We start from the raw sequence: 23,042 nt of genomic DNA on the forward strand, positions 1-23,042 counted from the left end.
AGTTATAGCCTCAAAATAAATCATAACAGTAATATGCACACACTTGAGGGGGAAAAAAAAAAGATATAAACCAACACTGGAAAAATCTTACACTTAGTGCAGCCAAAATGCCAGTTGATACATGTCACATTTGGGTGCTCCAGGCAACGCTATCACAATGGCTAATAGAGGCAGGCAGAGCTCCAAGATGAATGTCCAAAGCCTAAGAGGACACACAGATGCTCCATGTAGCCTTAGAGAATGGTGATGGCATCTCAAGCCTTTTGCTGAAGCTCTCACATGCATTTAGCATCCTGAGCAGCAGAGCAAGTAGAAGCAAGGCTGCGACCTTTCAGACGTGGTTACTGGCTAATCCCTCTTGAAGGAGGGCCTCGGAAAACATTTAGATTGAAGTATCCGTGAGATTAAGATGTTTATCCATCTTGTATTTTGCACATTTATGATTTCAGTGTCTCCTGGCTGCAAGAACTCAGGGGGACCACAGGCCAAGAAAGAAAGAGAATGACTCAGGCAAAAGGGGAAGGAGAGCAACATTAACAAGTGCTTTGTGTGTTTGCTAGAAACCTGTCATCAGTCTGCAAATAAGAGAGTAAAACAAAATTAGGGGAGATTTTTCCCCAGATGGAAATACCTTTTGCGGCTGAGTTGACAGATCTATTGGGCGTAACGAGAACTAAGCATAATGTGAGGGTTGCTCCCTGCTAAAACTTTCCAGGTGTTTATATCTGGCTTCGGCTAGAAGTGCCATGAACCTCTTGAGATCACCCCAGCCTATCAAAAGCTCAATGCTATCTCAGCACAAATGCTCAAAAGGAGGTCAAATAGCTCCTGCTGTGGCTGGAGTTACTGTGCTAGCAACTGCATGCAAAGACAAAGGTCTCCCCTTCTCCTGCTCCAAGCTGGAAGGGAATTTGGTACCAGAATGCCCATGGGGAAACTTCATGGAGGCACAAATCCCTGGAGGACAATACTAACAGGATGCTTTATGAGACTGCAAAAAAAAGGAGAAAAGGAAAAAAATACAACAAGAGGGAGGATGAAAATAGCAGTAAGACAATAGGGATCCTCACAATGCACACAGAGGTGTGGGAAGTGGTGGAAGGACATTGATGTATGGCAAGAAGACAAGTAAAAACCTCTCTAATGCCATTTGCCAACTTCATCTTAAAATAATTATCATTTGCAGAGTGCATATAACAGCTTGCAAACTCCAGGCATAGGAAGCTCATACAAGGCATCACAGGTGAGACGTTGCTTTGCTCCACCACAGTACAGCCACCCCAACCTACAACTGCACTCAATGTCACACCTCAGAGTGGGACGCTGCACAGCAGGAGCAGCTGAGAAAGTGGTCCCAGGACAAGGATGGTCCCTATTGGTTTCAGGTTCCTACACATCTGGTTGCATCAGATAGGATCAATGGAGGGGGAGAATTTCAGGACACCATTGGACGTGCCCCAGACAAGGCTTTACAGCCTCCCCAAAATAGTCTTTGTTGGTTTCACACTGAAGGCCTCAGAGCTTGCAAGGCAGGTTTAATTTTAGAGCACGCTCATCGGATTTGCTTACATAATTTTCTTGATTTGGAAGGCTTTTTATTTTCCTTACTGAGAAAAGCTATCTGAATTTATCACGTTAAGCAGGGGGCTGCTGGCCCATAAGAACCTTAAAATACATTGGCTGCGGTTTTCCTTTTAAAATTTGCATATCACAATTAGGGCAATTTGGAATTAGAACAGCTTTAAAAAGTGAGGTGGGAAAGAAACTATTAGAAAGGGCAAATCCTTACAAAATTATACCACCATCTAAATGCAACAGCCCCCAGGGCATCCAGAGGCTACTGAAAACAGGGCAGCAAGAGATCAGGAGGTGTTTCAGTCCAAATCCATTAAGCAGGACATACAAAAATCACACAACAGGGGACAGCAATTTTCAGGGACTTTTAGAGAGCACCATCTTTCTGCTAAGCATACATACAAGTACTCAAGAAGATACTGCCCTCGTTGTCTAACTGGACTAGAGCTTAATCAGCTTAGTCTACAAATAATTGTCTTTTTGGTATCCTATAAACCAGTCCCTGTAGCCAGCAACAGGACCTGACAGCAGCCTGGATGCTACATTAGATTTGGATCTGTTGTTCAGCTCCTCCATCCATTCCTTCACCTCCTCACTTGATCACAGCAAGAACTCAGCTTCTGAGGCTCATACTTAACAACATGAAACCACAAAAAGCCACAAAACCCTCTCACCAACAACTCATTTGAGCACTGCTCCCAGTTCTGACACCATTTACCTCATGTCTGAACTTGGGCGTTTTTTACAGCAGTTACTTTTGACAAGATGCGGTATGAAGAAGTGATCCATTCCCATAGCCTGCAACCAAAGCATGGAAACCCCACACACCCCACAAATACCACAGAGCAGTATCCCTCAGACTACAGGCTGATAAGAGAGAGGCTTCAGTTCAGGCCTTGTCAGATTTCTTCTGCCTACTGAAAACCCATTTTAAGGGCCAGTTCCTGAAGCTCCTTTGACATTTGCCCAGTAGTGGTAGCAATACACAATGGAAGTCACATCTCAAGCAGAATCATTTAACTTGGGGCCAAAATGCCACTCACAAGTCTCCAAGGGTCTCACATTTAGGTTTCCAGCACTCCTCAACACAAGAGCAGCCCTGGAGCTCCCCAACACCATCCTGGGAGGCCCCAGGGGAGGACACAATATGGGGCTGCTCTTTGATGTGATCAGCTTCCACTTCACAAAAGCAGCTCATTAGCCTCCCTCCTTTAGATGGTGGTTACAAACTCAATTAAAGGCCAGCTGCCTTCAGCCACTGGAGTCCGAGGCCTTTTGGCTGCAGGCTCTGCATAAGGGTGATGCCCCTGAGATAGAGGCTCGAGACTAATTAGCCAGCACAGATCTTCATCTCCAACTTGCTGCACGGAAGGACAGCAGTGCCTCAGGGGATCCAGCCCCTTGTCTAATGCGATACCATTTCTCCCAGCACCTGCAACCCGATTTATTGCCTTCTGCTGAAAAGCCTACTTCTTAAAAGCATGGCTTCATCAGAGAGGCCTTCAAAGAGCTACCTCAAAGATCCCCCCAGACTGCCCCAGCATCCCTAGGAGATGAGGAGGAGGTTTTGCAGATGACACAGCATGGCAGGATGTTTGATATGCCTCTTCATGGATCATAAGGCTGGAAGGCTGCACCATCCCCAAGTAAAAAAAATAGCATCCCCATTCAAGCAACAAGCAAGGTCTTGGCATTTTCTCAGGAGTGAGGTTAACAAGTTTGGTGCTCAAACGAAATGTGATGGCTACCCGGTAGTCATTTTCTTCAGTACTGCCCAGAGGAATAGCCTCCTAAGTGAGGTAAATGGCCTTGTATCTTTAAAAAAAAATAAAAAAAAAATCAATGCTTTGTGCTGCTGACTGCATCAGAGCTTGCCACCAAAATCTAGCAAGACAGAGGACCAGATTTACACTTCTGCTACAGGAAATTAACCAGAGAAATCGAGTTTAACACCTGATTATATTAGGAAATATACACATCATCATTTGTGCTTATCTTGTGACCATGCCTGCAGGAGGCAGAGGACTGAGGAGCCCACAGCAATGGTGTTCAGCAATGCACACACTGCTACAAGGGTGGGAAGGAGGAGTTCCTCAACAGCATGAAAATAATCAGCTTATGGTTCAGCCAGAGAAACTGCCATCACCAATTAGAGGAAAGCCTTAATTGCTGGGAGGTGAAGCACCAATGAAAGTGGCTGGTTTCACTGTGGAACACCTTTCACTGAATATTTGAAAGGTTGGTGTGGAAAAGTGTCTGCCAGGGACCATTCAGATGCTTCCACACAGAGGCTTTCCCAACCCATTATACAATCAAGCCATGGTGGCCTGCTGCATCCTTCCACCTCTGCTCTCCCAAATAAAATTCAGCAGGCCCAGAACACCTCCAGCTGCCTGGTTAGAAGGGAAGCTGGGAGCTTCGTGCATGCCTCTCCAAGGCTGTAAGTGAGACGTAGGCCTTGCAGGGCTGCATAGCAGGTCCTTTGAGGGATTTTGGAACAGGTTCACTGCCGCTGCCTCACAGCAGGGCAGCAGCATCCATGCCCCACTTGTATGCACTCATCTCCTCTGCAGCGTGCAACACAGGGACTCTTCAGAAGAGCAGAAACAAAACAAACAAAAAAAAAAGCTAAAGAAACCTAGGTTTGTTCCACCCCCCCCCTCCCCCCCCCAAAAAAAAAAAAAGCCCACATAGCTGCCCAGATGCTCCTGTGACCACCCAAACTGCTCACCTATTTCTTAAACGATGCTGAACTAAGTAGAGGAGCTGAAATATCACAAACAGGGGAGAGAAATTACACAGGGTGATTAGCAAAAGAAACTTTCACCCTGGCAGGCTGAAGCAGCAGGGCCAGGAACAGTGTTGATGCTCAGTGCAGTTATGGGGTTTAACCCTTCCTTCTCCCTTCCCTGTGAAAGATGGCAAATCTGTACCATATAACTATTCCACCCCAGCCTGCTTGGACTCACTCAACAGGTGATAAATTAGGGCGCAGAGCAGCAAAACCATGATCCCAAGTGAAGCCTGAGGAGGCCAGAATGGTATTAAATGGGTTAATGGACTAGAAAGATGGAAAGCTTCATCTGCAAGGGGGGCTGCAGCATCCCTCTCTCTTAGGAAAGCAAAGACAAGACATTTAGGGTCAGAATAAAGGAAAAAAATTGTGACAACATTTTTCCCCCCTGTTCAGGAATCTTCTCCCCACTTGGTACTGGTAGGATTTCCCTCTTCTCCCAAGCACACGTCACCTGATGTGTAAAACCCCTGAGAAACCCCCTGTCCTGCCCAGCTGTCTCCAAAGCAAGAATTATCTTGCTTCGCACATCACAGGCGTAAAGACAATTTTTCGGTCAAGCTTCAGGGAAACAGAGGCCAAGCTCTTTTACAACCACAGCTCCTCTTCAGCTGGAAACGTGCTATTAGTGAAGTACTGTCATTTTATCCAGGGGGTTAAGGACAGCAGAGAAAAACTAGCGTGTGACTCACTGTCCTGATTTTAAGTGAAAAAGCAAAGAGCTCAGTTAAAAAATAAAAATAAAAAAAAAAAAAGCAAAATCTGGAAAAGAAAATGCAGAGTAAGAAATACAGAGGAAAAGGACAGCAAACACCTCTAAAACACTCAGGCCAGGCACTTCTGAGCACTGAATCATCAGATGTCAGATGCAGCTCTGCACAGGAGCTGGTTCACACATTAGCCTGGTAACGTGTTTGCAGCTTTATATCTGAGAGGCTGCTTATATTAGCCATCTGTAAGAAGACACTCCAGCAATGCTAACAGGAATGAATTGAGCACAGGAATGCAAAGTGGGTTGGTTAAACCACATCAGTTTGAAGGGCTGCCTTCACACAGGGCTCTAAAGTGTTCTTAATTCAGTTTAGCCTGATTTGCACTGAAATCAAGTATGTTAAAGTGAATTAAGGCTCTTTAATCCCCAGGGAGAGCGTTTCCACCAGGGCTAGTTAAGAGTAATTGAACTAATCCACTTTAAAAGTCAGCTCAGATTAGTTGTGCTAAGTGGCTGTGCAGATGAGGCCCGGCAGCACAGGGACTGTCTCTAGCATGCAAGGATCACATCAATCTGCCTCCGGGGCTGCTTTGGGAGGACAGCTAGAGCAGGGCTATTTTGCTTTGCAAAGCTGGGAGTGGTCCAAGACACTCAAATAAGACTACTGTAATAGAAATGTCTACTTGTGCTTGACAGGTGCCATCTGGTTGCAAGCAAAGGCATTTTCCACATGTATTTTCTCTACGTGCCACATACACTGGCTATGGCCAAGGGGATGCTGTTTTTATGGGCAGCTAAGGGACCGGGGTCACTGCTCCAAAAAGTATTGGCACCATCTCTCCTTCAGGCCATACTTAAATGCCACCAAGAAGTTCACTGGTCTGCCCTCTCCCTGCCACAGAGATGCTTTAGGGGAGGACTGAAGGGCCCATCTCCACCTGGCATTAATTTATTCATTTATTATTCAGTGCTATAATATCCACCCCACTCCTCTGTGCTCCCATGTGCTAAATGCTTCCCACTGGTTCCCACCCCAGATTTTCAACTGGTTAGAGCAAAACAGTCCAGCCCCCAGCCAGTTCCCACAGAACTAGGGAAGGGGAAGCAAAGAATGGGCAACAAATCAAGGGGAGGACAAGCATCCCCAGCTCCTACAGCAGGTCCCCCCCAGACCAAGCTGACAGCAGCACAGAGCAGGCTCTGCACAGGTTTTGCCTTTCTAGGAAAGCACCGAGCCCCTGTTTGATCCCAGGCTGTTCTTCCCCAGCTAAGAATAATCCCCCCAGCTGCTGTTTGATTTCCACATTACCATGGACGCAGAGTGTTTTTATCTGGTACATATACAGGGGGAGAGGGAGCAAGCCTGCGTGTGTTCGTTCTAGTTAATGTTTCCTGTGTGGTTCAGGCTGTTATGCCTCCAGGTATGTTTATTTCACTACTTTAGCAAACCAGCAGACTTTTTAATGGAACTGTTGATATTTTTCCTGGCTGCTCCTCCTGGAGAGGCGAGGCAGTGTACAAATGGAGTTCATTCCTAGCCCCAGCCTGAAGCTACTCGTCTCCTCCTGGGACTGCAGGGAATTGAAGGTTTCCATTGCACTGGTCAGATTTCTTCCTTCTCCAGCCTTCAAGCTTTAGATACATAAACAGAGGCGCTCAGGCAGCTGACAGTAGCAAGAGCAATGCATGGCCAGTGCTCTATGCAAGAGCAGCAGCTGCACTGAAAATCCAGCCGTACTTTCCCAGCAGGGCTCTGGAGGAAGATAGTGGTGCAACACTGCACCCCTAAAGTAAAAGCTCCCACTACATGGCTAGCTTCACCAGCAGATTTTGCAGGGTGAAGCCAGGGATTCCTCCTTACTGGGCATTTCAGAGTTAAAGCCATCAATGCATAAATTCGTCCTGACACCCCTTTTATTGATGCAAGAGGAGCAGTAACTCCTGTCTCATCAGAAGGGTCCTGAGAAAATCCCAGCCACCTAAAAGACGTGAACTGAGTCCCCCACTCTGCTCACAGCCTGCTCCCCCAGTAACAGACTGGTTTTACAAGCTGAGGCACCCTGAGGCTTATGCCCAAGCTCAAACCCATGCGGATAGCTGTGGCAGTCCCTCTGCTCCCCACCTCTGTCCCCGTGCTGCTGAGCTGTCCAACAGCAGGTGAAGTACAGCATCATGGAGAGCAGCTCACCAGCCTCACACGGCACCCACCACAGGAGCCACCAGCCCCTGCCAGCAGACAGGGTCAGCACCCAGCTCCCCACCACAAGGTGCTCCCCTACCTACAGCTTGGTCTGCAAGGGAGGAGGCTCAGCCACTGCCGGCTGCTTGGGGACATGGTAAAACAGTGCCAGTGTCACTGCATGAGGCCATCAAGGCTATACATGGTCCCACTCCCCTCCTGATGCCAGCTCTTTGGAGCAATGTCAGTCCTATATCTCGCATAGACACATCTGTATATAAACACACTGCATCAGCTACAGAAGCCAGCATGGAGGTTTTGGCTTCAAATACGCAAAACAGGAGGAAAAGGCATGTAACACTGACAGCAGGGAATGCTCAAAGCCTCATTTCGTCCAGTTTTCTCTCTCCCGAGAGCAGCTCTTTGGTCTTCTCTTCAAACTCATGCTAAGCCTCTGGATTTTCCAGAGTCAACATGGGACAAGCCAGAAGATAGAAATAGTCACCAGGGATGCAACACAGAGCACTAATGAGCCAAAGGAAGTGTTGGATCTTTGGTTAGACCCTGTAATTCAGCTCAAGTGGCTGTTTCACCTCTGGCCTGTCAGATCAGCTTGCTAACCACAGACTGGGAAATAACTCCCTGCTAGCTCCCAGCAGGAGATTTATCTTTGGCAGGGGCTGAAAACACCCCTGCCCCCCCCCCCCCCCCTCCCACTTTTGATTACAGAGAGGCCCAGAGATGCAGAAAGAGCTGTGCTATTAGTTTGCCAGGTATTTCAGGATCTCACCTTACACTGGAAGAGGATTAGGGCTAGGAAAGAATTTTGTCAAGATTAAGCAAAACAAGCCAGTTCTGTTAAATAAAGTATCAGTTGTGGTGAACTGTCCCCAGAGGGGTTTGGGCTCCCGGGTAGGGTTTCTGGTCAGAGGAGATGGGCAGCCCCCAGGAGCTGTGGCACTGCAGGGCTCACAGCAGCCTGCAAGCTGAGCTGGACAAGCCCAGCTGAAGCCAGCTTCTCTGAGAGGTCCCCAAAACCAACACCAATGGAGCCAGTGCAAAAGGTTGGGTCCTCATCCTAAATGGCATAACATGACAAGCTCCCCAACACTGAAAGGCACTACCCTGGAAGAGGCTGAGATCCGTAAGAGGCAGGACTGGTGCTTCCCACTGTCCTTCAGTTTGTCTCATGATTCCATTGAAAGCAGGTTTTGACGGGAAAGCAACTAGGGAAAGGATGTGGCAGGCCTCCTGCAGGTATTGGGGAGCTTCAGTGGTAGGGTTGGGCAGAGAACTGGTCCCCAAAAACACATCCTGCCAGGGGTTGCTGACAGAAGTCTTAGCACAAATCCAAGATGAAGCACTCATGTTGCTTACCAGGCTAAAATGCAGACCCTCTAAGCTCAGCTAAAGCACAGCCCAGGAGCACTATTTGAGCATCCAGAAGATTGAGCACTTGGCAGCTTCAGAGTTCAGACCAAGGTGTTTGCCAGCAGTAATCCTTGAAGACAGAGCTGGAAAGCTCCGCAAGAAATCCTCTGCAACAGGTCCACCTGCGCAACAGAACCAGCTCCACCCACAGCCTTCACCTGCAACCTCTAGCAAAAGCATTGTAGGCAGCCCAGGGTGCACAAGTTCCATTTTATTACAGCACCAAGCACAAGACCAAGTCAAAAATAAATCAACCCGCAGAGATAAAACATTACAATGATGATATCCAAAAGGTCTGACCTCACCATAGCATTAACAGCCTGTCAATGCATTCAGGTCAGGAGGAGTTCCCAGAGCAAGGTCTACACTGGGAATTAGCTGCAGGCAGGTCTTCTGCACCATCCCTGTCCAGTAACAAGGTGGGGAGGCTACAAAGATTGCAACAAACAAGTCATGAGAGCAACATGCCAGGTCACACGTTAGAGCCTGGAAGTGGGCACTCCTCTAACTCAAACCCTTGGTGATCCCACAGCTGAGCCCGTAGGGGGTCAGCAGCACAAACTCGTGCCCACATGCAGGGCTGGGGGAGCTGGCACCTATAGCTGAGTGGTGGCAGCAGGGAACAGAAATAGAGCATTCAGAGGTGGAATATAAAAGGTAATAACTTGCTCTAACTGGAGTTTAGAAGAGGTTTTATTGAAGGTGTGGGAGAACCCACCTCTATCAGTGCTTACCTGGCAATGCTGATCCTTTTGGAGCAAAGCTGTGACCAGCTTCTGTTGACATGTTGAAGGGTACAAAAGATACAAAAGCAGGAATTTCAGTGTCAAACCACAGGCTCTGTGCACCAAAATAATTCATCTTGGCAACCTGTCCCACCTAATTACCTGTTAGGTATGAATGCACCACCCAGAGGTCACTCAGGACACATCCTCATATCTCAAATTGAATTTCATTGTACTGTGAGTATGAAAGAAGATTGAAAATAGACCAAGAGGATATGGAAGCTTGTTCTTTTACTCCTGGGCTTCTTCCAGAAGGACTTTGTCTACAATCCAGAGTTTGCCAGACCCTAGCTTACTTTGGGAAGCTGCTCTACAGTTTGGTCCCACACAGGTTTCCCAACAGCAGACCAAGGCCTTGGCTAAACTTCTGCCCATTCCTCCCAGTGCCTCCATAGCCAGAAGACAGCCAGTCGACATGTTTTTAAGCTCAGATATTCCTATGTGCATCTCAGTACTTCATTATTCACCTCCAGACAAAGCCACTTGTTGCTCCAGAGCTCAAGCAGCTACCTCCTACCACGCACATTAAAGGACCAGTTGTGCTCCTTCAGTCTCTGGAGCACTCTGAACAGTTTTTCCAAGAAAGGAAACTCTTGCTGCTGTTGTGAAACATGTCCACCTAGTGTAAGAAAAATGCAGAAGTTAGAGCAAGCTAGTTTTTTCCTCCCAAGCTCCACAAGCGTCTGGCTATCCAATTAATGCTATTTTAATGAGCTAGGCCAAATGAATATGCTCATAAAACGCCTGCCAACTCCCATACTTGATGGCATCCCATCAACATGAACTGCACGCTCCATGCTACCTTCCAAGCCAGCACAGACTCAGCATTAATGTCAGATACTGTTGAGTTTGCATGTTCTGCAGCGGGTGTATAGGAGCGCTGTTCTGCTCCATGTTCTTTCCAAAGGAAGAGTTCAAGTTTTTTTAACCTGTCATTTCCCCTTCCCCCAAAAGAAGCCCTTCAGCAACTGAACCAGCAAAATATTCCCCCCCACCTTGCAGAAGGAGGATTTCAGGTCACAGGCAGACTGGAAGACCACGCGGCACATACAGGAGCTGTTTGATCCATTGGAAATAGAAAAATCTATTCTGATGTTTTTCTCCCCATAGCTGCTGCAAAGAACTCTATCAGCTAAAGCAAATCCCATACCTGCTGTGTTTATCCGTGTAGTCACAAAATACTCCCTGTTCCACTTAGCGCACTGCAAACACACATTACAATAAAATGTAAAGCTTACCGAGCTGATAAACTTCATAAGTGTATTTTATGACCGTATCTCGAGAGATAAGGCTCATTAGCACTTACAGCCATGATCCGAGGGAACCTTAAAAAGCACAGTTAAACAGTGGGGGGGAAAGAAAAAAAAACTAGGGTTTTTGACATCTAGTTCCAAAAGGGTTAACCCTTCCCATCCAGCATCATAACTTCTAGCTCCTATTCCCAGCTCTGGGTCCAGTCTTTCAGGAACATGTGCCCTGCTTGACGTGCTGCTCCAGGACCTGCAGCAGCCTCACACAACCACATCCTGCAGGAGGGACAGCGTTCCCCCCGGTCCCGGTGGCTGAGGGCTGCTCAAACTGAGGAACCAGCTGCATTAACACGCCACAAGCCACTAGAGAGCTTTTCTGTCTGCACGGAGCGAGGCTGCTTCCTTATGGAGAGAAGCCAGGGGCTCCGTGTGGTTGCAGTCCAGAGAGCCAGGTATGCAAAACTTTTGGGATTGCTTCAACACCACACCCCCTCAGGAAAACACTGGGAACCTGGCAGGTTCCTACCTGGAGGGTCAGGGAGCTTGGGATGAATTTTAACATATGCTTTAGTACAGAAAGTGCCATCCCACTCAGGAGTACTGTCCACAGGACACAGCTGTAGCTACATAGACAAAAATCAGAGCTTTAGCATACAGCAGAGCAAAACAGTTTTAATGCTTTGAGCCCTTTCTGCTCTGTCAAAATCTGGGATGGACTTGTCCATCAGTACCACAGACCAAGTGACCAGAGATTCAGCCACATGCTGAAGATGTCACTGCTCCATGTAACTGGAGCTGAGGATCTACGTGGAGCTTCTGGCAGTAGAAGTCTTTACACCTCTGGTAACCTGACCTAAGGGTCAGTGTTCAAGATGCTTCCCTCATATTCCAACAGGAAAGCTCAACAGCCTCCAAAAAAAAAAAAAAGCTGTAAAGCTTCCATTCAACCCAAATCCCTCTCTTGAATTAAGAGGGATGAACAGGGACATGAGCAGAAGACAGCACAGACAGATGTCTTCACCTCTTCTGAGCTTTCTAGGCCCCATGCAGCTCTGCAGCAGAAACCACCTCATGCACTGGAAAGAAAGGGGATGCCCACCAGTTCTGTACCACCTCTGGCTCTCGGACTGCTCCATGAATACAGATGGCTTAGTTGAGTGTCTTCTGGCTTGACTCTCCCACCAAAAGATCTCAAGGAATAAATAAATATCAACACTTCAAAGGAAGACACCAGGAATGAGAATTGTCAGTATCCACCTAAACGAGATGAAGGGAGCATCCCTGGGGCAGGAACATCTCCAAGAAGCAATTACATCACCAGCAGAGAGCATTAAGCAAACAAAAAAAAAGAAAGCAAAAGACTGACAAAACCCAGTCCAGTTGGGATGATTCAGACCAAGGAGCATCACACTGGATTCTCCATGCAGCCTCCCAGACCTTCCCCCCTTAAAATCCCACAGCCTAATTCAATTACCCACCACTGAATAAGCCTTCAGGCAATTCTCATTACCCTTCGATAAAGCACAAGGCCTTTAATTATTAAACACTCATGGGCTTTTTGTGTTGGGGTTGTGGGGCTGGACTCCCTTTTATTGTTGTTAGCAGCTTCCAGAAAGCAAGTTAATCATTGACCAAGCCTTTCACCAGGAGACCAGAGTCCTATAGATCCCCGGCCTCCAGTTCTGCATCACCAGTCACATTAAAGGAAGTCACTGGCTGCCTCCTGCTTTGCCAAGTATTCACTTAATGGTCTCATAACAAGCCACCCTCTCCCCCAGGAGTCATCTGTAGCATTGGTGTCCATCCCAAAAAAAGAGGACAGTATTTGGACATGGGGTATGCACAGCACTCCCCATTAACAAGCTCAGTTTAGCTGCTGAGCTGGCAGCTAAGGGAAACTGAGGCACGAGGCAACTGTCCTCGGGTCTCAAGCAATGTGGTCAATCCAGGGCATGAGGCCAAGACACAAACCTGCATGAATGAAGCTCTGCTCCAGCACCACACCACAGGTGGAGGGAGCTGCCAGGCACCCCCCAGCCTGACAATGCAGGTCTGGGGGATCTCATATGTACACCCAGAACTACTTCTCCAATGCTCCCAGGTTTGTCATGATCCTTAGGGCTCTTTATCAGTTCCAGTACCACCTTCAAACAACTACAAAGCAAGTGCATTATCTGGACATGGGGGTCCCCTTTGCAAAAGAACAGGGGTTAAATGCTGCTTTCAGCTGGCCTGGAGAGGCTAAACGAGTGAGAGCAGCCCATCAAAGCAGGCAGAGCCTCTACGTGACAACTCACCCAGCTGAAAAGGAGCAGGGAAAGCAGCCAGGCCCACCCTTTCTATTCCAAGCAAACCCAGAAATCCAGCACCTTAAACTCCAGCCTCACCATCTGGGGGAAAGGCAGAGAAGCTCCCGGCGGTGGGGCAGGATGGCAGAGCCACCTCCCGGCACTCCAGCTGCGCTCGACTGTGCACTGCATTCCTCCCTCACCACCCGAGCCCAGGTTTTGTTTTCGGGTTGTGCCGAGAACCAGCTGCTCCATCTCACACACACGCCGGGGACGGCCAGCGTGTCTGGAAAGCAAACCCAGGGCAGCCTGGCTGCGGGGAGTTCACAGGCGGCGGGTGGGAGCCGCCAGGCGGGTGCGTGGCCCCACACCACCATCAAGTGACAGGTACAGAGAGCCTGGATGTGCAGCAGCTGGGTGAGCACCTAGCACGTCCACAGGCTGCAAGAGGTGCTCAGCAGAGGGCCAGCACCCATGGGGTTTGCTTTTATTGGAAGGGATGTTCAAGCTGGTACTGCGCTTGTAGCAACTCCATCCAGAAAGTCATGCTAACTCAGACTCCCCCCACAAACCCACCCCATCTGGGTGGTCACCAGCACCTGGACATCCATGCCAGTCCAGCAATTTTCTGCTTTGTTTTGCCAAAAATGCCCCAGAATGCAAGGCACATTGCACTTCCACCCCAGCAGCACCCAAAGCATAGCTCAGGCACCTATCCTGCACCTGCCATGAGCAGCAAAGCCATTCTGCACTTCCTGCACCAAAAACCCCGCCGTGCAATCCAGCACCTGCTCCCAGTAGCAGCATGTTGGTAAATTAGGGTAAGCTATGCTCCCCTCCCTCCCTCTCCCCCACGCAAGCATTTCAGGGTTCCTGTTGCCTGCGTGCAGGGTACGGATCGGTTACATTTACGAAGAACATTGCAATCTGTCAATATAAACACTATGTGAGCATGAGCCACTTGTAACATTACTACTGTCTTGACAAGTGTTTGCAGAGGGGGCAGAGCTGCTCGGCTCCTCAGCTCCTTCTGCAGAGGGAGGAGAGCAGAGCAAGCACTGAGCCACAGAGAGGAACACTTCCCTCGGCAAAAAGTTAGGGGTGTATCAAAACAGAGTCAAGCCATAAATCAGAACACCCAGAAAGAAACAGAGGGGTTTTGATTTATGGCCCTGACATGATGCGAGCTCGGAGCCCCAGAGCAGGCAGCTCAGGGAAGGAGCAAGCTCCTGCGGGCCACCTCCCCATCCTAGGGCACAGCAGGGCTGGAGTTAATCAGCCTGCCTGTCACCCCAGCACAGCTGATCTTGTCATCTGCCACCTCCAAAGCCCAGCAGTGCAGGGCCCAACACAGCTCCCAGATGCTGCTGCGGCATTTCCACCACCCCCAATTTTGTGGGAGGAAAGGGAGGGAGGGGAGGTGCCCACACCCAAGGCTGAAAAGCACAAGAGAAGCAGGAAGGGGAGGCAAGTGAAACGCAATGCCTTCTCAGGGATCCCAGCAGCCTGGGGCTTCTCCAAGCAATCCCCCATCAGCCAGCTCTAATACAGTGAAAATTAGTTTTAAGACAGCCCAGCTGCAAAGGAGAGGGCTGAACTTAAAAGCAGGATGGCTTGGGGCACAGCCCGTGCATCTCACCAGGCTTATCGCAGGGCAATGCGTCCCCTTCTGGGGTCACATCTCCCAAACATACCCCTATCCTAACATGCACCCTCACCAGCAGGCATCCCAATGGGTGACTTTGAACCTGCCACAAGCCACCAGCTCCTGGGCAGTGTCACAAGCACACTGTCTCCTCCATAACACTGGGAAATCCCATCAGACAGGGCTGGGGGATGCGATGATGGAACATCTCCCAAGGCCAGCCTCCACCAGCTGCTATCTGTGACTAGGACCAACAAGCCCCTTCTGACCCTATAGGTCTACAGGGACACAGCCCTGCTCACTAGGGAAAGCACCAGCATCCCTTCAGCCCCTGCCTTTGCTGGGCCAGGTCAAACTGGCAGCTTCTCCCCTCCTGCACCAGGGAGGAGGTCAGCAACACCCAGCGAGCAGCGCTGAGGCTGCCAGCGTAACCCCAAGCAAAGGACAAACCCCTCCCTGTCACTTTCAGCCCATATCCTAACCAGGCAGCCCGGGGATGGAGAAGGCAGCAGCCTCCAGCTGTGGCCTCCTTAGCCCAGCATCACCCCCGCCCCATGGGGCAGGCACAGACATAACTACATGCTGACACAATCTCGTTATCGTGTAACCGTGCCCCGTTTCTGTACCCCCCCGCACTAATTCCCTGGCAGGCCACACATTTGGAGACACCAAATTCTTTCCCTGAAATAAGACATTGGGGATGGGGAGGGGAGGGGGGTAGGGAAGAGATCACCCACAGCTGTCCCTATCCCCCAGCAGCCTGCAGAAGGGAGCAGCAAAGCTGCAGCACGACATCTGCTTCGTGCACCCACTCCGGCAGGGATGTCAGCACCTGGAGCAGAGGCGCTAGCAGGCCACCAAAGGTGTCACGGTGGCTCTGATGGCACCTTGGAGCAGGAAGGAGCATCCCTTCCCCTGCCTAGACAAGGTGTCACATTAGCTGAGCCCACTTTGGCATTTCAGCTCTGTCCCAAAGCAGGGGGTAAAGAATCGCATTTTTTGGGGGATGGATTCACATTCAAATAACACTTGGGGCAGATCCCCCAGGCACACAGCTATCTTTATAAGCAGCAGCATAGCAAGAAGGATCAACACCAGCCATCACAGGGTACCTGGAGCATCAAGAGCCCTGCAGGAACACAGGTCTTTCCAGGTGAGACCTCCAGGAAGAGCAAGCTCCTTTATCTGGGGTAAGAAAGCCAGCAGCGAGCAGGGCTCACCTATCCCACACCCTCATGGGATCACACATCAGTGGGATCAGCGGGGACCAAGGACCTCCATACTGACTATTCCCCCAGTCCCCAGCAGCCCAGCAAGTGCAGGCTCCGCTGCAGGCCCCTGGGAAGAACAAAGAGGAGATTAGCAGCAGATGCTGCTAAGGGGCGAGCAGGATGCTTTGCATAAGCAAACTTCCCTGCTTACCGCAGCAGCCTCAGAGCGCTGGAGAGCACATCGGAGCGGGCACACATCTGGCAGCATCTCCTCTCCCCTCTCCTTGCCAGGGAGGGAGCCTCAAATCAGAAGCAGCAGCTGTCCCAAGGCACCCAGGGCGGTCAGGACACCAGATCATCAGCACACTGCCCTCAGCTCAACACCTTCACCCTGAATTTAAGCCTACACCAGCCCCATGAGGCCAGAAGCAAAATCCCAGAAGCCAGAGAGGAGGAGTTACCTGCTGCTCTGCATGGATTAACAGCAAGGTTACAGCCAAGCTGCTTCCAAGCCCCATCAGTCCCCCGGGCACACTACAACTGCTCAGTGCCGGTGGTCTTCAGCGGATACACGAGCTCCTGGGCTCAGTGCAGCTGCGGCAGGAGAAAAGGGATTTTTTTTTCCCCCAAAACCTGCACGCACAGGACAGGCGGTTTCCTCGCTAAAGCAGCCCCAGCAGCAGGAAGTTAAACAGCTCTCGAGTTGGAAAGAGAAGATGTAAGTAGCGCTGCTCGGAGAACTTTGCCAGACCACAGGCAATGGACAAGCCTCGACACCGGGATTTGTTTTACTGGAAAGAGGGGGGGGGAAAACCTCAACTCCACTCCGGCTTCCTCGGGGCCGGTCCAGTGGCTCCTACCAGCGGCCAGAGCACACCAGCCCAAAGCTAAGCGAGAATTACCGCTCCTCCAGCTGAGCCAGGTGCTCACACCCCACTCCCGACCCTATTATTTGGGTAGGGTCTTCCCGACAACAAAACGCGAGCCCCCAAAAAATCAAAGCAGGGACAGCAAGCGAAGAAAAATCAACGGACTCTCCGTGCGAGAAAGGGTTTTGCAAAGGGGCTGCGGTTATGGGGTGGGTTTAAGGGGGTCGGGAGGGTTCGTGGGGCTCTGCTCTCGGCCGGGACGGGGGCAGGGGGCTCGGATCCACCTGCGGGGTGCGGAGCGGGCGCGGGCCGGTGCCGCCCCCTGCCGGCCGCTGCGCAGCGCTCAGGTGAGCACCGGGGGCACCGGGATGCGGGGCAGCCCCGGGAAGGGACGGGGAGATCCTCGGCTTTTTGGGGTGCAAGCCCTGCTCAGGCTGGGGACAGCGGGATGCACTCCCTGCTATGGGAAATAATCCCGCTGTGGGGATGCTGACAGCACCTGTGCGTAAAGTAGGGGGAAGGAGAGGGTTTGGGGTGCCCCGTGCTGGCAGCACCCCTAAAAAATATCCCGATTCCTTCTGTGCAGGGCAGAGCCACCCGTCCTGTCGGGGCAGGGTGTACCCAAATACTTCCCTGCAAGCCGGGGATAGGATAGGGGGATCCGGCTCCGGGACAGCACGGAGCGGGTGCCGGCTGTCAGCTGGGGATGCCCAGCACCTTCCAGCGAGAGGAGACAGCAGGCACGCACAGCATCCCTTCCTCGGGGCGAGCGAGGCTCAAAACCTCATTTTTCCCCCAAAAATAAAAAATATAAAAAAAATTAAAAAAAAAAGGGAAAAAAAGCGGAGGAGCCGGCACCTACCCAAAGTAGGCGGCGGAGGGCCGCGGGGCGCAGGCGAGCAGCCCTAGGAGCGCGCAGGAGGAGAGCCATCCCAGCAGGACGTGTCCATCCAGCATCTTGCAGCGGCGCCGGCGCTGCTCATCTCGTTCCCCCGCCGCGCCCGCTGCGCCCCGGCCGCCCCGCGCCGCCTCTTATAGCGCCCGGCCGGCCCGGGGAGGGGCCACGGGGCCGGGGGAGGGGTTACGAGGAGGGGAGGGGAGGGGTGAAGGGGAGGGGAGGGGAAAGGGAGGGGTGGGCACGCCCTGAGGTCCGTCCTCCCCCTCCTCCGGGAGGCGGGCGGAGAGGGGAAGGGCGGGGAGGGACGGGGACGGGATGGGATAGGGACAAGGATGGGAACAGGACAGGGACGGGGATGGAGATGGGGACGGGGACAGGGAAGGGGACAAGGTCGGGACGGGGACAAGGATGGGATGAGCACAGGGATGGGGACCGGACAGGGACAGGGATGGGATAGGGATGGGGACAGGGTTGGGGACAGGGACAGGACAGGGACAGGGGCACGGGAAGGGACAAGATGGGGACAGGACAGGACAGGAACATGACGGGGACAGGACAGGGACAGGACAAGGACAGGGACGGGATGGGGAAGGGGATAAGGACAGGACAGGGATGAGGACAGGGACAGGGGCAGGGACGGGATGATATTGGAAAGGGACAGGGAAAGGGATGGGGACAGAATGGTGACAGGGATGGGACGGAGATATGGATGGGACGGAGATATGGATGGGACATGGATGAGGATGGGACAGGGACAGGGATGGGACAGGGATGGAGTGGGGATGAGGACAGGGATGGGGGTGGGAACAGGGACCAGGACAGGACAGGGAAAGTGACAGGGATGGGATGGAGACAGGATGGGGACAGGGATGGGGACAGGACAGGGATGTGACAGGGAGATGGACAAGGACAGGTGTCCCAGAGCTGGGACACAGGCAGGCAGGCCAGAGCTGTCTGTGCAAGAATTGGATGCACCAGGGCTGGACAGGTGTGCAAGGGCTGGGCGTTTGTGCAAGGGTTAGGTGTGTGAAGGCTGGATGCGGCAGGACAAGGTTTGGACATGCCACAGTCAGACAGTGGTGCAAGGAGTGCACTGGTGTGCAAGCACGGAATGTGCTGCGATCAGAGAGCATCACGAGGAGCAGCAGTGAGCCACAAAGGCTAGACGTGCAAGGGCTGACCAGCTGTGCAAGGGCTAGGATGTCATGCAAACACCAAAAGGCTGTGCAAGGGGTAAGCGTGCAAGGCTGGCCAGCCGTGCACAGACCAGGTGTGCGGGTGCCCATGGTTGCACACAAGCACTGGTGTGCAAAGGCTGGGCAGGGCACACCAGGCAAGTGCTGATCCTTCATACAAGAACTAAGTTATGTACAGCCTTTTCAGCCCTGTAAAGGCAAGAGGGACGGGGGCTGATCCAGCGTGCAAGGTGGCGTGCAACAGAGGGGAGCGCAGAGCCCCCGGTGCACGGGCAGGAGGACCAGGACGTGGCTGGGAAGCAGTTAATGCCCTAAATGTCAGCCTTTGGATCCGCGCTTGGTGGCAGCGTTGCTCTCCACGTCACTCTCGCCGTCACGCTCAGAGCAACTTCTGCACCTGCCACGGGCCGAGAACAAAAAGGTTTTCCTCCCGGGTGTGTGTGCGTGTGTCACGCTGCGGCAACGGCCGCATGTCCCACAGGGACAGGCACAGGAGGGGGTGTGGGTACTTGGCACCGGCCCCTCACCTGTCAGCCAGCATCCCCAGAGGTTTAAAAATCTCATCTCTGTAGAGCTGCACCCAAGGGGTGCAGGATGAGGCAGCAGCACCCTCAGATAACCCTCAGAACAGGCTCTGGAACAGCATCAAGAATTTATTCTCTCTGCTCACCGTGCCCTGTGCCATTTCCAGCCTTACTGACACTGCGCAAACTATTTGGGTTTTGCTTATTTACAGAATTAAATTATGGGGAGGGGGAAAAGAGAGGGAGAGGGAAGGCTGTTTTAATTTCCAGGATGCCATAAAACATCTCAGCCATTCCTGGCCCCAACCTTTGCCAAGTGGCCCCATGGAATGGCACCCTGGTTTGCACCCTGCCAAACTTTGAGCATCCGTGCACGGGGTGGTCCCAAGGACGCTCAGCATCAGTGGGTGCAAAACATGGGGAGGGGGTCAGTGGATCAATTGTAATGATATAAATAAATTAATCAGGCGGACATGACCCCCCAGGGCCCTGCAGTATTTCAGTCCCTTTATTTCGATGGTTACACAGCTCCATCCCAGCGTCTTCGTGGGGTGCTGGGAGGTGACCGGCTCCTGGGCTCTGCGGGCAGCCGGCAGCAACGTTGCATTAAAGCCCCATCTAGAGGCCTTTCACCGAGGAGACTTTGGGAGGCAGGGACCGGCTCTGGGGTCACGTTGGGTGTCCTCATGCTCCCACCTGAGCTCCTCCAGCTTAAATAAAAACAACACCGGACTGCGAATGAAGGGGAGGACAAACAGGGGTAAATATATCTCAACAGGAGGCTTTGCCTGCATGTTTCCCTGCTGGAAAAATGCAAGAATCATCCTTCGTGCACATCCCCAAGAAGCCGGTGTGCTCAGCAAGGGGAGAGTGGAAGGAAACTTGGCTTGCTCCGAGCATCCCTGCGCAGAGGTGCGAGGCTGGTTCCTGGGAAGGCAGCGCAGCCCTCACCCTTACTCATTTCCTCTGCCTGCAGCAGGGTGCCACAGACAGGGAGATGTGCTGGGGTGTGCGTGACTCTTTCCAAAGTGAGACAGCACTGAAAATAGTCAGCGCTTCTGCTTTTTGGTCAGGGGGAAGGGGAAGCCTAAGCAGATGCTGACTTCGCCGCTGATGCTGCTTGTGGTGCTGGGGGACTGTGCACTGGTCCTGGATGTAGCATCCTCCCCGGGCAGCCTTGAGGCTTTCCAGGTCCTTCGGCAGTTGCTGGGGTGACACAGAAGCTGGGTGTTTCTGCTCAGCAAGGTGGCCTTGGCCGGTGTCCCTGGAACCACCGACAGCAGAGGGCAGTGGCACATCGGCACAGGCGTGGAAGCGCTCGGTGCTTTAAGCAGGCGTTTTATTTACAGGATGAAGGGAAACAACCAAATTTTGGGTTTTCAGTGGCAATGTCACATCAGAAAACAGTGCTGCTGCTGGCACAGCAAGGTCTTTCCAGGACCGAAGCAAGACATCAGGGCACAACGCGAATGAGGGGCCAGGAGGTTGGGGAGCTTGGGGAGCAGCAGCAAACCTGGGGTCCTGCAAAGGGCCCCAGCATCTCACACCCACTGCCTGCCTTGCCCTAGGGGTGACTCTGACCCCTGACAGCCACCAGGACATCCTTGGGCAGCAAATCCAGCCGTGGACACCCCACCAGGCTCCCCGGGCACATTAGGGCACAGGGTAATCTGGAAGGTGGCTTCGAGTTTTCCTGCTCTGTGACTTGGCTCTCAAGTGGTTCCCAGTGCTCAGCCTGTGCCCAGTGCTCCATAGGCTTCCCTACCCCAGAGGAGACTTTGCCACCATCCTTGCTAGGATTTTAGAAGGAAGCTTGGCTTTTTTATTTTTATTTTCCCTTGGGGCTCCCCTTCCCTCTTTATGCCTCTGTTCTGCATCTTTTTCCCCGCAGAGCCATCTGCCCTCCGAGCTCACCCAGGTCTCGCTGCACGACCCAAAGCTCGCCAGCTCAACGGGGCGGCTGAGTCACAGGAGTGCAAGAGGGAAGGAAAATACCCATGAAGTCATCTGGCTCATCCCTGGCTGCCAGTTCTGCATGGGTTCCCCACCAGATCCTTGGCACTCGCTCCCCAGACGGGAGTAACTCCGGCAAGGCAGCGAGAGGTGGGGACCTCGGTGAGAAGCCTCCAGCTGCGTTTCCTCCCGGCGGATCACCTCCGAGACGAGCCATTCACATTTCCTTTCCTCAGTTTCCTTAATTAGAAGTGGGCCTGGCATTTATCTGCCCTCCGGATACGGTCTGAAATAACAGACAAGACCCAGGAGCGCTGCCTGCCCACGGGTGGTTGGTTATTCCACCATCTCAGGGACCACACCGTGCAAGTTCCTCCGGCCGCCACCGCCTTCGTTTCCAGTTACTCTTTTTTTGCCGTCACGGGGACTTCCAGGGTGTTCCCTCCCTCCCAGTGATCACACATGGGCTCAGAGCCAGCTTCGTGCTTCTTTTCCAGCAGGCAGCCGGAGTCACCCTGGGGACAGCTCTGAAATTCAGGACCGTGGTGTTGTGTTGTATTGAGCTGTGTTGTGTTGAGTTGTGTTGTGTTGTGTTGGACCTGCCGGTGCCCAGCCCTCCAGGACCAACATTTCTGGGGGCAAAGATGTGCCCAAAATATGCCCATTGCTTCCAGCTGGGCTGCTGGGAACCAGCCTGAGAGCATCCCCCTTTTCCCAGGGCTCTGGGGAGGGCAAATCACTGCAAGCGAGGAGCATCCTGGCCCTGATTGCCCCCATCCCATGTGTCCCCACCTCTCCACATGAAGAAGAGGCCCCAAAACCTGCACCAGTCTGTTATTTGGGGCTGTTTGAGGCAAAAAGGAGAGCCTGTCATGTCGTGATGCTCTGTGTGTAGTTATCCACCACATTTCCCCTTCCATCAAGGACAGAGATGCAGGGACATGGGGGTGCTGGGTGCCCACCCCAATTACAGAAGGTAGAGGAACACCAGACTGAACCATAGCCCATAGGGCTATGCCTACTAAGTTTTTATTTGTTCCTCTGTGATTCTACCCCAGAACGAGCTGATCTGATGAAAACAATCAGAACCAGGCCAGGACACAGGGCTGCCATGGGCCAGACCCCTGGCAGGGCCCCTCGCACCAAATCCCTACAAGCAGTGGGTTTCTCTAACCCTCCCTGACATCAGAAGTCCCCTCTCTTAACTAATTACAGGACCCATATTAAAATACTTTGAAAGAGACTTACCCAACAGGTCCCAATAGGCATCTGTTACACAGCAGCAGCTAAATCTTATTAAGCTTTAGCAAGCACCTTACTCCTGGCCTGCGGTAACAGGCTCATGCAGATCCTTTCTCAGCATTGCCAGCTCTTGGTATAATCAGGCAATCTCATAAAATATGTTTACAAGGGGCCTCAGGAGGTCATCTGGTCCAGGCCCCGCTCCCCAGCAGGAGCAGCTCCTTTATTTATTTTCTTTAAAAAAAAAAAAAAAAAGTATCAGCTAGGCTTCAAGGTCCCCATGGGGATGAAGAATGATGCTTTGACAGGACTCTTTATCCATTGATGAGATTAATTCATGCGGGCAACAGGGACTTTCAGTGATATGGAGAGAATAGGATGACTTGGTGGGTATTCCCCAAATAGCTGAGCCACAGGAAAATACCCACAAGGGTCCCCCAAGCCTTGGGGCTTGCTGATATTATATGTACATGTGTGAAACCAACTGTTT

At 51.8% G+C, this 23,042-nt stretch overlaps 1 protein-coding gene across 1 annotated transcript in view; it reads right to left on the reverse strand.

Annotated features, from left to right (window-relative positions):
- Nucleotides 1–17,760, reverse strand: part of WNT9A (Wnt family member 9A) — a 55,415-nt gene extending 37,655 nt beyond the window's left edge. Inside the window, exon 1 of the mRNA XM_068673208.1 lies at nucleotides 17,602–17,760. Coding sequence (XP_068529309.1) covers nucleotides 17,602–17,696 — 95 coding nt within the window. The 5' untranslated portion in view covers nucleotides 17,697–17,760. The remainder of the gene's footprint in view (nucleotides 1–17,601) is intronic.
- Nucleotides 17,761–23,042: the final 5,282 nt, after the last annotated feature.

Source organism: Anas acuta, chromosome 2 (assembly GCF_963932015.1).
Source record: "Anas acuta chromosome 2, bAnaAcu1.1, whole genome shotgun sequence".
NCBI lineage: Eukaryota > Metazoa > Chordata > Aves > Anseriformes > Anatidae > Anas > Anas acuta.